We start from the raw sequence: 16,834 nt of genomic DNA on the forward strand, positions 1-16,834 counted from the left end.
TTAACCGTTCGTAATATTACCTCGATTCGATATCGTGATTGTTAGGATTTATTTGTCGCAATTACTTCACGATAAATAGCCAGTTGCGAAATTAAAGCTTCAAAAATAATAAAAACTAGTTATTTCTTTCTCCTACAGAAAAAAGATACGCATTCATTTAAGGCAATCTCAAAATTGTAATTACAAATTTTCATTTTTATCGCGTAAAATATTCAGAAAAACATATCAAAACGGATGGATATTTTCAAATCAAAGTTTCATCTCTTCTGAAAAATTTGTACTGAAATTACGTTCCTCTGACGTCACACACACTCCAATCGCCAGGTTGATTAACGGCGTAATTAACCGTATTTACCGTATCCGCTTTTAATTATCCGCGCTCGGGGCGGTCGGGAAAAATCCGCGCGAACATCCGGGCGTTGCCGAAAAATTGACGATGATGTAATCGCGGCGTAAACTACGGGTGGGGATTGTCCGACGGCTAAACTAATTACACTCTAACGTATTACAGTTGGTCCGCGCGTAGAGACGTTACGGGAATAATAAATTACTACAACGGCTCGTCGCGCTTTCATCGCGCGGCTTGGCGGAACTCGGTTACATGCCCTGGCCCGGCATCTCTCGCGCGCTCCGCGATAATTAATTCCCCATTAAATGCAGAATGCGGTTGTTTACTTAACACGCGTCGTCATACACGCCGGCAAAAGCCAAAACGGATGCTGCATTATTAGCTCGGAATTATGGATCTCTCTCGTTCCCCCCCGTGGATCAACCTGCTGCGAATCACGAATATTCGATTTTTTATCAATGTTCTGATAATGCATATATTATAAACAATTATAGGTTTTGCATCCAGTCATTCCGACACTCGAAATACAAGGAAACGATAAACTCCTTCACAGAGAGAAATGGCAAATAAATATAGTGTCAGACATCGTTTAGCGTCCCTTGCATACAATTCGGGTGTCTAAACTTTTCTTCGGGCGCGAATCGTTTATCTCCGTATGGCAGACGCAGCCGTTTCTTAATCGGCAAAAAATTGCGGAACACGTCCGCGCCAATAAATCTGATTTCCATCGAGGCTACTACCGGGCACGATTTTGTTCGCGAGAGTCGACGAGATTTATCGGGAGGAGCGTGCCTGTTTTTATCACGGAGCACGGTTTTGAATAAAAATATCGCTATAAATACGAAGTGATGACAAACTCTCAATTCTTATTGGCAAATGTATAACGGTGATAAAAGAGAAATAAATTACTGCGCCTTGGGAATTTACGTCGATTATTTGTAAAATAATCAAGTAACTAATAAACATGATACTAGCGTAATTACTGCACAACGAGATTTAACGATCGCGCGAGTGATTACGTATAATGTTATAATTTGAAATGATATAATTTCCGTTTTATGTGCACGCGGCGCGGAGATTAACTCCGGCACGAAATTTGTTGCCTCTACAACGGCAACTACAAGATTACTCATCACACATTGAAGAGAGGCGCGCGTATGTACATAAAACATCAAGTATACGATCACATACACGTACACATATACATATCGAGGTGTAATATTCTTCGTGCGAGTTAATACGGCTAGCTTTATATTTTATATATATATATAAGCGTCTGATGCGTAAATTGTTTTATCGCCACGGTAATGGTTTGACATAATACGCGCGTTAATTACTTTTGCTTTACGACTGGCGAGACACGTAGTAATGAGAAAGAAAAAATCCAGGAAATCCGGGAAGATTCCGCGCAGCTGCGAATTACTCCCATCCGAAGGATCTTCATGATGCAAATTACCCAAGATTATTTTTATACTTATTTTCTAAGAGCTTTAATAATTGGTCTGCGACGACGTTTTGCGATGAAACTTTTACAGAGAATTACATATTACGTCCCAAGATATCCTGTGTTATTATCATTTGCATTGTATTTGTTAAATATCTCACGATAAGCTTTTGTCGCGTTATTAGACGTCTAACATAAGTCAGAAAATGAAATTTAATTCGGAAATTGTTTTTATACAACATTATTTTTATTAATTCGAGAGAAGCGATTTTTGAAATAGTCATACCAAATTCGAATTGATTAATTATCGCGTGAAATAATCTCGCCACAGTGCCTATCTATCCGATCGTCACGCTCGACGATCCACGCATCCGAGAATTTAGGAACTCGGAGATCAACGATACCGAAATTTTTCTTGCACAGTCTTTCAAAGTCATTGGTTTAAATTATTGATCTGCAAATGTGCCCATAAGAATTGCGTGTAAACTCGTCGAGTTTTAAGATCTCTCAAGTCGATCCTTGGAGAGAATCCTCGCGTCGACCATTAAGCCCCTAAAACACCACCCACCGTAATAGCTCCCTCGAGCATGTTTCTTTTGGCAGATCGCCTGCGTCGCATGGGAAGAGTTTCCCGCAACTACACCATCGGCTGGGCCATGCATTGATGAAGATCGCCACAATGATGGCAACGACGACGATGACGAAGACGATAATACGCCAATGATCGCGCGCGAGTTTCTTAAAGCGCCGTAAAACGGTCTGTACACATACACATATGGTATTATATCACAGCGCAATATCGAATTTAAAATTTTTTTTATATAATTTGGATCCTCCGTATCTTGAAATCGTCGCGATTTACGTCGTTTGATACAAAATACTCGTTCGCGGAGGAAAAATCGGAAGCTTCGCATGCGATAAATTACGCGTGAATATCTCTCGTCTTTGTTGCTCTAAAAAAAAATACACATATACATACATTTATATAAATATATATATTCCTGCACCAGAGCTATATCGCGCGAAAGATACTCTAATGACGATGTAACAAATTTAAACCGTCGTATGAATGTGACATGTGACATACACGGTATCGGTTCTGTTGATTTATATATATGATACGACGAATATATTATTCTCTAACTGTTAGGTCATCGGAGATAACGATATTCGCGGCGGAAAATAACGCGAAAAGAGCCGGGATAACTTTTTTAACGTAATGCGTACCAAGATGTCGTTCACCGCTTTAACGTGGCTATCTAATTGGATTATTTAAATATTTATACACGAAAGAGAAGTTCTCTTTTAATTAATTCGACCAAACTTTTTTCCGAGCGCATCGCTGAGCGATCGGGTACTAATTATATTCTGTGTTCCTCTGTTTTTTTTTTTTTTTTTTTTTTTTTTTTTAACGAATTAAAAGGTTTATTTTTTTTGGTCAAGGTGTCTTATTATTTCATATTCTATCTCTTTGCTCGCTACTGCCTAGTAATTGTAGAATGATTCATCATCTTTTTTGTGCTTTAGAATAAACGAATAGCTATGTCCAATTGGTTTTGATACGTCGCTATATGATCGAAATATATCTATATATCGATAAATTTATAAATATAAAAAGATTTGCATTTTTCTCTTTGAAAAATTAAAATGATTGACTCGATATAATTTCGATTATAATATTTAATGTAGAATAATTATTTCTCTAATTATTTTCACATTACATCATTTAAGTGTCAATTGTTAACTGTATTTTAATTAATTTTGTGCAGCATAATGTGTAAACGTCATGGCAATGCATTAAAATGAAATAATTAGCTGTGAATACACGCGCAAATTTTTCATTAAGAATAAATATCAAACGCGATACCACCGACCCGATCGTTCCGCTCGGCATATAACGTCTCTGTAATATTCGCTCTAAGGTACTAACTTTCATTGTTTAAATTAATGATTAATTTAGTATATATATATATATGTAATCAATCTGTACATATTGTCTTCAATGTCGTTTCTAATGGATCGATGTGACCTACGTGTTATAACGAAAGAGGGAATGGATTATTAGCGCGTGAGAGAGAGGGTGGCATAATTGTCTCTGTGTGCATGCGCGTGCGGATGAGAGGGAGAAAAAGGGATCGGGAGTGCGTGGGTGAAGATAATTACGCGGTAAAGTCTTACTAAGATAGATCACGCGCTGATTGGTATACCGCAGTGTACTCGAGCTTGTTAAATCCATGGAAATACGCGGATCAAAAATACTTTTGCGCTATACTCGTTCGTTTATGAGTAGAATTGTAGAAAATATATCTCACAGATGTATAATATATTGATCCGATATATATTAAAATTTATGTAATCTACAAATCTCGAGTATCTTTGCATTTTTAGATGTACTTTTTAAATCTATCGGTTCTCTTCGAACTAATTGTAAGAACCGTGCCTAAAGAAATTTTATGTTTTTTAATAAATGACTTGCAAAGTTCTTTTTGAGAAGCGTAGTTGGATCGTGTAGTCGACAAGAAGAGATGAAATCGATAAAACGAAATAGTATTGTAACCATATTTGTCTCGCTCGCGGCCTTCCGAATGCATTCTTGATTGTTGTAAACATATTCGCATATCTATTCATTCTGTCACACGGAACACGCATTACATTACGTACACAACATACCGAAACTCACATGCACGCGCACGATCAAAGCCTTGCTGCTAAGTCTTATCTTGTAACACGAGGTTTAAATAAACTGCTGAAAAAAAGACATCGTCCTGTGTTTCGTTTATTGAGTACTTATAAATGCGTTAAATCAACGCGACATGACGAATCAGTGCAAAATTTAATCTTCAATCTTTATTCACGCAAAAGATTAAAAGGACATTATTTCGCGTTGAGTTTTAGGCGACAAAAGATTCGATCTCTTGCATTGTAGATGCATAGGGAGCATCGCTACATTTTATGTAAAATTGTGTGACACAGCATAAACGAGAGAATGCAAGATTTTTCTTCCGATGTCAATGTATACATACCGTACATATTTACCTTTTACCTCGCCTGTGACATCGTGGACTATTCAATAAAACCTCTCTCCTGATCTGTGTCTTGTAGGTGTTCTTTATTCTTTGTAAAATCATACAGCAAAAGCGATCGGATCTACACAGTGTAGTGAAGCGAGATACAAGTGAAGTGAACGTTCGCCAGACGAATGACGGATTTTTAAAGGAGTTTGCTTCCTCCCATCACCTTGATCAATTCTTAATCCGAGGGATTCTTTTTTTGACGTGAAAAGAATCGGTGAATGCTACTTTTGTCATTACATTTTAATTGAGAAAACATATAAGATAGTGTTCGAGGTTTTAAGAATGTTGGATTGCATAGTATTAAGATTTCTATTTTTATCATCTCAAATCCATAAATTTTTGTTTCTATCTTTCAATCCAGAAACTTTTTTAGATTCTCATCTCGAGTAAAGAATTGACGCACCGTCGATCCGTCCGCAAACTCGGAGATACATACATTCCTTTCATCTTTTTTTTTTTTTCTTTGAAAATTCGATTGGCCCGAATAGCGCAAGATCCTTTCGTGAAAATCGTTCGCTAAAAAAGCGTCGCTTCTCTGCGCGCGTGACTTAGAAACTTAATAACTAATTCAGACGAAAAATACAAGTAATGCAAATATACGTATATACCTAGATCCTATAATAAAAACTAGAAGTTTTCTCGAGATTAATTATATCCAAAATATATATTACCTAAGATCTGATGACGATAGTGTGGCAATTAAATGTCCAGCGATGCCGAATTCATGATCGTGTGGTGAAACAAATGTCTTTTATACAAATAGCTCTGTAGTACATAAAATTTGATTTCCCCTACTATAGTATAGGTATATATATAATATACATATATATTTATATTATATATTTTTATAATAGAGCTAATAAATAATAATAATCCTCTTAATAATCAGTTGTAATTTCTGTGAAACCCGCCTATCCGGCGCTTAAAATACGATATCGTTTACACGTTACATTATACGCTCTTCGCATTCGAAATTTTAAAAACCATGATCTCTCTCTCTCTCTCTTTCTCTTTCCTGCGCCTTTTTCGTCTCTCCTCCCCTTTATGTCCACTTTACGTACTCTATATTCTTACATATTAATGATTTACCGTAATGGTGTGTGACGTGCTTAAGTTACTGGTTGCACTTACTGGTATCACCTGCCGCCAGAGCGGGGAGTCGCGCTCTCCCCGGTGTGGCCGTAACTTTAAAAAGCTTAAAAACCCTCGTACTTAGGCTAACGAACGTTAATGTCGCGGCGCGTTGCGCCGTACTTGGCCCGACACTTCGGTGCCGTTCCTGGACTACTCGCGTAAATGCAATCAGTAGCGTATCCTGGCGTCCTTAAATCGTCGGTTCCTCGGATCCTCCAGGCTTCAGACAGCCGCGAAGGAAACCTCGAGGGATTTTTATAAAAGCCACAGGATCCCAGGAACCTCGGATTGTCGAGCTCTTAGATACGAATGTGAAACATGTGGCTCGAAATGATCGTGCGACAACGAGGACAGAGGGAACCTTCTGCCTTCGTGAGAAACTTCCAAATGCGCGCGCGTGTGTATGTGTGTGTGAATGTGTGCGTGTGTATGTTTATGTGTGTACACAGGAAACCTTGCGAAATTTGTCGACGCTGGACGTTCGCGATCATTTTCGCCAGTGTTCTCGCGAGATGGAACGGTAGAAGAGTAAAAATGGCGATAATAAAAATGACAACAAGGACTACATTCGTTACCGCGATGACTATATATATATATATATAGGAGCCGCAATTAACGTCGCGTCTGTTTGGCGCATCAACGGTTTTCTTAATAATTAACGCTTTTAAACAGAACTGTTTCTAAAGTTGGAATGCATAGGGATGATACTTTGATGGATTTTGATCTTAATAAATGCCGCCAAAATCTGAACATCCGTAGACCCGTATAAATCCATTTCCTTAATTTTTCCTTAAATTATTTTATTCCTATAATGTATTTATATTCAGATCTTTTCTCTCGCAACATAAATCTGAAATCTGAATCTGAATCTTAAGATTCAGAAGGATAAGTCACAGACAATTGATTTTCAGGAATCTTCAGATATTCAGATCCAGCAAACATTTCATGCAATATATACTACTCACTTCTACGAGAATTGAGCGGCTAATTCTACATTTTTTCGTAATTAATATTTATAATTAATAATTATTCGTAAGGATAGCTAAGCTTAGCTGTATCTGTTCGCTATAGCTTCATTTGCGAATTGGAAATCATAATTGTACTTTCACATAATTTCTTCTTTTTTTTTTTCTTTCGTAAGATCGATCGATCGCCATCGGCGGTGAATCGAGACGAGAGAAACGATTCAAATTTTCAGAGTAGCGCTTTGAAAACGCGAGATTCTTTAATAGCGATGTACGATGTACGATGAGATTCTCTATGAACGCGTCTCTGATTTGTCGGGGATGACGAACGATTGTCCACTCAATAATTTCTAGTCTTTTTTGCAACATTATTAGTAACATCACCGGCGGCCTGTGCGTCCTTTTCCCGTATAACGTTCACGAGCGTGAAAATTTAAGTCTCACGTGGCATTTAATCTCTCGTCTCCCGCATACCGACTCGAACATCCCCTTTTCGACCTATGGCAGCCTCGAAACCTCAGCTCTCTTATGTCGACTGCGTGGCTGTCGAACAAGCTGAACATTAAGACACATCTACACGGAGAAATAGAGTTTTGCTATTTTTTCTTTTTTTTTTTGGTTCATCTAACGAGCAAACAGTTTTAATTAGAGTTTATGTATATTTTATATAGGTAATAATTGTAATAATAATAATAATAGTAATAATAATTCGTAATATCAATTCATCCCAACAACAAGTTTAAGTTATCATCTGATAGTGTATTTTGTTTTTTTCTCTCCCTTTCTCTCTCTTACCAGCCTTTTCCCGATTCGCTCTTCTTTAATCGATACTTTCTTCCGCATTAATATATATCTCTGTTTATTATATATATCTTTATTTGTTTGCTTTATATATATATGTATAGACTGATATCAACACGTATAACATCGACCTTTTTTTATTTTTGTTAAATCAAGTTCTCGTGAAGAAAGTTGTGGCTGCTTCGATTACGCACGCCCGCTAATTACAAATTCTTTTTTTATACGTGACTAACGCGAACAAGTCACCGGATCGTGTTGCGAAATTCAACGACCGATCCAATCAGTCAATTGTCTTTCATTTAGGTTTCGGCGTTTTATCAGTTGAACGTGAACTATCCTGCGCTTCTTGACGCTTCGTCTTTAAGGAGGGCACGAAATTTCGAGGTTTTACCCTCCTTCGAGCTTCGAACTGTTCCTTGCCAAGTACTTGTTTCCTTTTTTCTTTAACCCCTTCGCTGCGAAGAAAGCGTACGCTTGCGAGACTTTATTCGCGAAAGAATGTGAAATCGATTTTTCGTTAGCGAAGAAACTAATTGGGAATCTCCGTTTGTTCTTTAATATTCAATATCCTTTAATATTCAATTCTTCGATAGATAAGCTTGTTCTGAATATTCGTTAAGAGAATGTCCGATTAATTGACGAATAAAGTTTTGCTTCTTTCGTGTCTTTTTGAATTCAGGATACAAAGAATGTTTAAAAATTTAATAATTCAAGGATCAATCCTCACATAGCGCGTCACGATTACAATACACGTATCGTGGAAATATTTGCACCGTCAAAGATTAATATGTCTGTCACGTCTGTGAAAAGTTTCGAAAGTATTCACTTACTTTTCCTTCGCAGGAACTTTGGCTAGAATATTTCGTGCAGCGAAAGGGTTCCCTGTCGATTCGGATATCATTTGATTTTCGTTTCTAAGTCTATACCAGTTTCTTCTTGGCCGCGTTCTTCGAAGTTTTCTTTCGAGACGGATCCTCGCTATTGCTTGCACGCATACAGCTAAGGTCTTAATAGTAACTTTGCTATTTTGACAGACAGGGTATGTATGTATGTGTGTGAGTGTGTGTGTATGTATGTGGGTGTGTTTGTGTGTATATAATGCAATGAGCATGGATGTCGAGGGAGCAGAAAGTTCATCGGGATATAGTTATTACGATGGAACGATAGAACTCGTGGCACTGAAAGTAGATATGGTCACGGAATGTCTTCCCGTTCCCGTCAAAAATAGGCGAATCAAGCGAAATGGATAGGAACTCATTCTGTAGAGAGTTATGAATTGTCTTTATATAACGTCAGGATTAATTGAACGATATCCCTCTTTGACTTTTTTCCTATTCATTGTTATTCTCTTTTTAGTTTTTCTAAATGCGGAATAAAATAATTTATTTCTTTAATTGTAATAAATTGGCTGCTTTTTATTTTACAGAATGTATTTTCCTATTAATTTCTTTAAAAATTTCTTCAACTCTAGAAAACACCATAAAGTATTTTCAAATAATTTTTACAAGAACTTATAAGATTTAAGGAAAGCCAAAGAAATTTCTCTCTTTTTCTGCCCTCGCGCATCCGTCATTCAAGATACCTTATTTTTTTTTTTTTTTTTTTTTTTTTTTTTTAATTTTTTAACACACGAGACACCTTTTTTTTGTCAGGAATCGCTGTGCTTTTAAGATAGAATTCTCTACCGCTCCCTCTTGTCTCTTTTCCCCTTCGCTCTATCTTTGATAATAATAATCGTACAAAAACTCATCCGCAAGCCCGCGATGCGCGCAACGTGCGTGGCAGTATTCTCGGTAAGTAGAAGTGTAAATACGATATGATACATAGCGATGTACCGTGAACCCTTTACGCGGAATGACGAAAGGTCAAGAACACGGTATCTCGAAGGGAACGATGTTATGTAAACGGGGTAAACATTTACCCCGAGATACGTCGGTGTCGATTCAATTTCATCAGAGGCACCGCGAATCAATACAGCGGCGACGCGACAATTATTTATAATCGACCGATTTCCGAGAATCCGAAGAAGTTCGGAAGTCTGTGGGATCTACAAGCATCCAAGAATCCGCGATCCTGAAAAGCTAAAAAACCGAGAATTTACGGACTAGATAATTTCAGAAAAATCCGCGGGCATCTTGAGATCCGACAGAACCCAACGATCCAAATTCTGGAGATCCAAGGAGAATCCTGAAATCGGTTCGAATTTCGAGACGGGAAGATCCGATGGATGGATCTGTTGTTCCGAAAGCGCTTACTCAATCGCTCTGCTAATTAATCGAATTGGTAATTGCCCGTTCGGTTTTATTGCCGCCGTTAATCGAAAAGGACGATCGATATTATTGCGTTTGACTTTATTACTGTCGTCGCTTTAGAGGGAAAGGATTATCGTATTTTACGTTTACGATTAGTGTCGTATAAAATCGTAGGATTCCGCGAAGGAATCGCGAAGTCTTGTTCTCAATGTTATGTGGAACTTTCTGATGTATTATTAAGTTCTTATTGTGGCTCTACAGAACAACGTATGAGGTCAAAATTAAATCGCGTAATTACCAATCGATCGATTATTCGATTGATTTAAATTTGGTTTAAATTGGTTTATATAATGGAAGAGAAGGATAAATATTTTAAAACCATTTCCCGATTCAAATAACAATAGACAGAGTGGCGATCGATGGTCAAACCGCGATTTTATTTGCACCTCACGCGTCCACTCGTTCGCTCGCTAACAGTCGCATGATGTACGGGATGCAATCCGTCGTTGCCCTTGTACTCGAAGTAGGTTCCTCGAAATCCTGCACCTCTCTCCCTGCCCATTTTTCTTCTCTCACGCCCTTCCGTCCCTCGATAAATTTATTTAGATTACTTGGTACAATTAACCATTTATTTGGTACGATTAACGCTTCTAACCCGTAAAATTGTCCCGCTACGTCCACGGACGATTAATCAATAAATAATAGGCTATCCTGGCTTTTTTTGAGGCCGTGCGATCGCGAGTGCTCGGTCGTCCTCCCGTCGTTCCCTCGATGAGAGCCCCTCTCGTTCTTCGTGCAATCGACACGATATATCGAACGTCTTCCTCTTCTTTCGTGTCTTTCTCTCTCATCAACGAGCCACGTGTACGCGAACGAATCCGCATATCTCTGGACCCCCTTGAATCTTCGCGTATCCTCCGATCCTCGCCGCTGTCCTCGGCTCGTTAGGTCCCTGGATCTTTGATATCGCGGATTCTCGGGTCTCCGGATCTTCAGATTCATGTAACTCTCCCCATTCCCCCCCCCCCTCTACCCTTCCCCGCTTCTCGCCTAGTCCACTCCGTAACGAGCGTCCGTAAGAAGTTGCGATCCAACGTCAGGACGATCGACCGTGCGCCTTCTCGCGTTGCGTCGTCGACGGCGCCGCTTCTCGCGCGAGAACGATCGTAGACGGCCCCAAGGAAATTCCTAATAGACGCACCTGCATAGATGCGAGACGATGCGACGCGATCAGGTTGCTTACAACTGCCACTTGGCTATCAATATCATGATGAGGTGAGGCGCGAGAGTGGCCAGCGACGCTCCGCCCGTTACCCGCACGTCGCTATCCTTGAGAAAGACGGTGTCGATCACGTGGATTATCCCGTTGGTGCACTCAACGTCTGGACGCACGACGCGGATTTTCTTGTTACCCTGCCACTCCAACTGGTAGCCTGGAAAGAAACAAAGAGCGAAAGAGAGATTGACAATGATCTCTAGACCTGGATGCTGGGGGCTAGTACAGGATGAGGGGGAATTGTGAGTAACTGAAAGCGTACTGCGATGCAAAATGCAAAGCTCTCTCGACCCGACGATCGCCCCGGGGGATCGTCAGATCTCGAATTAACAACATGAGGATGGATGGATACAATTCTGTACAAATCCTAAGATAATGTCGTGAGATGCTAAAGGAATAAATATTTATGGATTATAAAATTGAAAAGAGTCTGAAGAATCTCAACGATCTAATAATATTTGAAAAACTAAACATAGCAATAGTATCTAATAATGAGAGACGGACACACAACGGTGTCGTAAAACTGTAATGAAAATTTTCATTTCGCACATCGTTATCATTAAATTCAACGATGCAGGAGTTACGAGTCGAAATTTTGCTGCTATTTTTAATTTCAAATTTTTTCACGTTTATATATTCTAAAAGATTTTGGCAAGGTTAATTTACACAAGAAAATTGACATTATATTTCAAATAAACAGTAAACCGATAGTTTCTCACTTAAAAATGTAAAAGGAGTGCTTTCGATAAAACTATATGAAATAGTTTTAAAAAAATATAATTTTACTGCTTAAAAAGTATCAAACTAGATGTTAGATTGAAACTTGAGATCGAAAGTAGGAGAAAATTTTCGATTCGAGGTAAAGTTTGTGATTCTAACGCCGCTTTCTTTCAAATTACTCATGCATCTTTTCCTTTTGATTAACGAAGTCGTCTACTGAACTTTAACTTGACTTTAACTTAATCTTTTTCTCGCTCGTGTGATCCTCGTCAAATCTCTCGCGCAGAATCGTAAAACGGAGCAGAGTTAAAGCGGCGAGTTTCGGGGGAAATGTTTCGGAAATTCGTTCATAGGCGAGAGCGAATGACCGGATGGGCACGTAGCAATTAGCGCCGGGGATAATCAAGGAATTTGCATTTAAATGGTCGAAAGGTGCATAATAAATCGCTCGACGGTTCCGACCCATAATAGCACGCGTGTTCGTTTCCGGTTTTCGCGTCCAACGCCAAGATCGTCGATCCTCCGCGACATTATTGTCGCGGAAAGTTTTGCACCGACAAAATCGCATCGACTCGTTCCCGACAACGTGAAAAATTCCGTACAGACGCAGGTATTCGTCATGTTCCGCATCGGAACGCGGTGAAAAGGACTCTGTTTATGAGGGTCTGCACACACGCGAGAATTTTCTGGACTTTGTGCGGAAGTGGACGTTGCACTTCGCAGCAGTCCGGAAACGAAATCCTTTCCGTAGTCAATACACGTCCCTCTTTACGTGAAAAGTAGCCGAGTAGTGGAGACTCGATACAAGTTAGTTGCTGCCTCAACAATTTTCAAATCAAATCAAACGAAATATTGCGTTAAAATTATATTTTCATTTGTTGAAATAGTGCAAACCGTACCATTTATTTAATGGACTCATTAATATTAACGAGCGTTATTTACACTTCGCTATCGACCGACATAACAAATTACTACATCGATTATTCCGGTGTTAATACGATAATGAACAGCTGGCTTTTCACAGTTTAACATATAAAGCACAATTAGGCATTAAAATCTCTGTATGATCGAAAACCTATCAAATCGTTTCTTCGTATTGTAAAATAATTGGCATCTCAAATTAAAGGAAAGTGTAAGCGGAAAGTGTAAGCGTTATCGGAGAACGTCTCTCTCTTTCTCCCTTAAGATGCTGCATTTGCATGTTCTTTGCGGACGAAAAGAGTGACATCCTTATTCCATACATTTGCGCGAACACGTTTGCGGTTGTCTCTCGGTGCGCAATAAATAGAAATCGCGAAACCGACGAGAAGGGTGGTTCTCCTCATTCTCCCCGCGACAAAGGTAATGATATCCTATTGCCGTTGTTGTAGCAATTAATTTACGCGCAACAATGAGCGTACTCCTCGTCGTAATTAATTCCACCGTTCACAATGAGTATTGTTGCCCTCGCCGCAATTAATACGCTTTTGTTTCTCGCGTAGCGCGCGTTTCGTTTCACCTCGCTCTCTTTCATGTCGCCTTCTTTTTCTCTCTCTCTCTCTCTCTCTCTCTCCTTCTCTTTCTCTCGATTCGGTGACTTTTGACCTCGCGCTAAAATCCCCGGGAGTGCCAGCTGCAACTATAACGAAAATTGTCGCCCACAGGCGTAAACGCGTACTATAGGATCGAATCCGTGTTTTAATTGAACGTGAAAATCGGAGTGAAAATCTCTCTTTTTCGCGGACCGTTCATTGTATATTCGCGCGCGCACTCTTATGTTATTTAATAGCGAGTTCGATCGTGGAATGCTGTGAAGCAGATGCTCTCAAACGTTGGAAGTAATAAGAGCGAGTTCTCGGATAGAAACTTGCGACGCATAGTTTGAGAACGTCTGCGCAAAGTGACTGCGATGCAATATAATTCAAATAATAAATCGAAATAATTAAACCAAGCATCGACGGCTCATAGCTTGTCGCTAATCGCAGTGCGAACGAGGTCTATGCAATCTCGCGCCGTGCGAAGTTCGAATTTTATCGACGAAGCATCTTCGCCTCCCCCACGTCAGATCCTTTTCGTATACGTAAGCATAGCGTAAAGCACTGAAAAATCGTACGTCAGCGTAAGCGTAAGCTTGGCGATACGATCACTCATAAGCTAAATCAGAACGTTGCAGCATCCAAGGATCTAACGATTCGAGGGTTTAGCGAGTTTGGCAGTTTGGAATCCAAGGATCTAGGGATCTTCCTATATCTTCGAGATTCTTACAAGGTACCGTGTAATGATCCTTGGAAATTTTTAATAAAAAACAAAAATATAAATCATCAAATTTAAATATCAAGGATACAAGGATTCAAAAATATTCTCAGAAATTTCGCGACACACGTGCTTAGACATTCACGCATTTCACTCTCTTAAATGGAATCAGTGTATTATCAGATTATCACTGATAAGAAGTGGTTTTAGTTATAAATATAATACTAAAAACAATGAATCCTCATTGATAAAAATCAGTCAGTGAAATTTTACTGTCATAGTCAGTAAAACGTAAAACGTCGGAGCAAACTGTGAGTTTTTTCACTGAAAATCAGTAAAATATTCGGAGAAATTTCGTCGTTGCTTGAATCGGTGATATTTTCACTGATTCAGTTTAAGAGAGCAGAGTTCAAGGATCCGACAAGATTAAAAGCGAACTTCGCCGGAGTGAGTTACGCACGTAGTTTCGTCCTCTCGCGCACACACGCATACGCGTAACAAAACGCACAACATGTACGCGCGAGTGTGTAACGCGGTGCGTAATAAAGGGGTGCGCTCCTTCACACTCAGTAAGTGCTTGCTCGTACAAAGTGAAAGCGCTCGTGTCATCGACGACGTTTAAAGACACTTAACTCAACTCACCGGATGTTTCTGGACGGATTGCGTTTTCGTCGTACTTCTCATCTACATGTAATCAGACAGCAACCAGATTTGAGAGTGTCGGTGACAGGTGGTAATGTGACGTGACGACGGTTCCGCGACGACGAGAACAATCACGTGGCAGACGCGACAGTCGATCTCGATAGAGCGTTAACGTTCAAGCGGGCGTTTCGTCGCCCGGGGAACGCGCGCGTTCGTCGACGGGGAAACTTTCCCTAATGCATGTGTACTTGGCGAATTTACACACGTCTAGTTTACGAATTCTCGAATGAGAGATCTCGCGCGCGTCAGACGAAGGAAAATTTACGCGTCAGACGACCGACACCTTGAGGTGACGTATAAGGTATATATATATATATATATATATATATATATATATATATATATATATATATATATATATATATATATATATATATATATATTCTGTGCACAAGTACAAGTATGCGCTGGTTACGTGTGTACGTTACGAAATAAAACTACTCACTTTCGCCGTACTCCTTAATGCGAATCTTCAGACTGTCCCTGATCGTCGTAAGCTTGATGGTGTCGTTGCTCATCTCTCTCAACTTCGCCATCGTATACGCCTGGTCCGCTATTACGAGGTGCCGCTCCAAGATCTGCTTCGTCTGTAAATGAGTTATACATTTTTATGATTAAACGCAGCGGGATGTAATTTTTTTTTTTTTTTAGTAAGTAACTCTTTGCGCTCGCGTATTCGTAGTACTTAAGAGTTTATGAATTTAAAGACTTAAAAAATGCAAAGGTACGGTCATTAAAAAATTTAAAGATTCGAGGATAAGATAACGAAGGCCTCTGTACGATGGGAGCAAATTTGAATATGAAATCTACGCGACATGTGCACTTAGGAAGATTACTCACGTGATAACTATATTCGGGCATGAAGAGTTTCTTGACGGCTGACGGAAAAGTGGCCCCCGCGCGGATCCAGGCATCGTCGTGCGGGGCAAAGTACGTAAACCGCTTCGTCGTGTCGTTCAGCTGATCGTTGAAGCTGCGTCGCTGGCCCAGAAAGTACGTCGAGCTGAAAAAAAAAACAAAGGGAAAAAACGTTCGACGATTAATTTCACGCTGATAACTCGAGAAGAATCGCAAGACGATTTTAGAGACGGTAAATAACGTCATAATGCCTCTCATCCGCGTTGCTTAAATCGGTTTAATTGAATCGTGCGGGTTATAAGCACCGGGGAAATTTTTCCGAGGCTGGGGATTTGCGAGTAGACCGCGGTAACATCGTGATGTTTACTCTATCCGCTTTCCAGAGCTCACCTTCGCGCGCTGCCTCTTACGGGATTAATCCGCTCTCTACTACCCGGTCCTTGATCTCTCTCGCGTTCTCTCTCTCTCTCTCTTTCTCTCTCTCTCTCTCTCTCTCTTGCTCCGCTCTTTGTAAAGCTGCCGACCTCGCTCTCGTCTACCTGCGGAGAATGCACCGTCTCTTCCGCGGATATCAATTATAATTTTAAATTAGGAGATAATCCACACAACGCTTTCTTCGCGCGGAAAGCTGCCGACGGTATGACGGAGCACGATTGTTGGCCAGCTATTTGGATCAACATGCATATACAATCTTCTCCCGGAGAGAGAAGATCCTCGGTTCTCCGTTGTTGCAACTCGGACTTCGTAAATCCTAGGATCCCGCAGTGCTCAGGTCATCAGCACTCCTTAAATCTGTTGGTCGTTAAACGCAATCCGCGTGAATCTTGAAATCTCTCGTTTACGAATATTTAAAAATTGTATGACTCTTTAACATTTTTGAATTCTTATATCTTTTTAGATTTCTAATATAAAATTCAGCGTCGATTCTTCGCCGATGCTTGGCGTTTCCTTAAACTAATCATTCCCTGGAGTCCCGGCGCCACCGGGAGATCTCTGAATATTCGGCTTCCTTTTGGATCTTGGATTC

General features: G+C 39.9%; 2 protein-coding genes across 11 annotated transcripts in view; one reads left to right on the plus strand and one right to left on the minus strand.

The window, feature by feature from the left end:
- The window catches only part of LOC115235364 (tropomodulin), a 77,298-nt gene that overhangs the window by 48,080 nt on the left and 12,384 nt on the right, over positions 1 to 16,834 (plus strand). For 8 of the 10 annotated variants that reach the window (XR_003884014.1, XR_003884016.1, XR_003884017.1 and 5 more), the window contains one exon: positions 2,397 to 2,757. The exons of 1 other annotated variant lie outside the window; for it this stretch is intronic. Coding sequence is in view for 1 of the 9 variants with exons in the window: in XM_029807094.1 (XP_029662954.1) it covers positions 2,397 to 2,458 (62 nt within the window). In the remaining 8 variants the exon portion in view is untranslated. Of the gene's footprint in view, positions 1 to 2,396; positions 2,758 to 16,834 lie in introns of those variants that run through there. One more of the 10 variants, XR_003884015.1, reaches the window with a different exon arrangement.
- Positions 3,222 to 16,834, minus strand: part of LOC115235367 (fasciclin-1-like) — a 75,250-nt gene continuing 61,637 nt past the window's right edge. Inside the window, exons 8-10 of the mRNA XM_029807103.1 lie at positions 15,790 to 15,952; positions 15,395 to 15,536; positions 3,222 to 11,452 (exon numbers count right to left, since the gene is read on the minus strand). Coding sequence (XP_029662963.1) covers positions 11,259 to 11,452; positions 15,395 to 15,536; positions 15,790 to 15,952 — 499 coding nt within the window. The 3' untranslated portion in view covers positions 3,222 to 11,258. The remainder of the gene's footprint in view (positions 11,453 to 15,394; positions 15,537 to 15,789; positions 15,953 to 16,834) is intronic.

Source organism: Formica exsecta, unplaced genomic scaffold (genome assembly GCF_003651465.1).
Source record: "Formica exsecta isolate Colony F162 unplaced genomic scaffold, ASM365146v1 scaffold218, whole genome shotgun sequence".
Taxonomy (NCBI): domain Eukaryota; kingdom Metazoa; phylum Arthropoda; class Insecta; order Hymenoptera; family Formicidae; genus Formica; species Formica exsecta.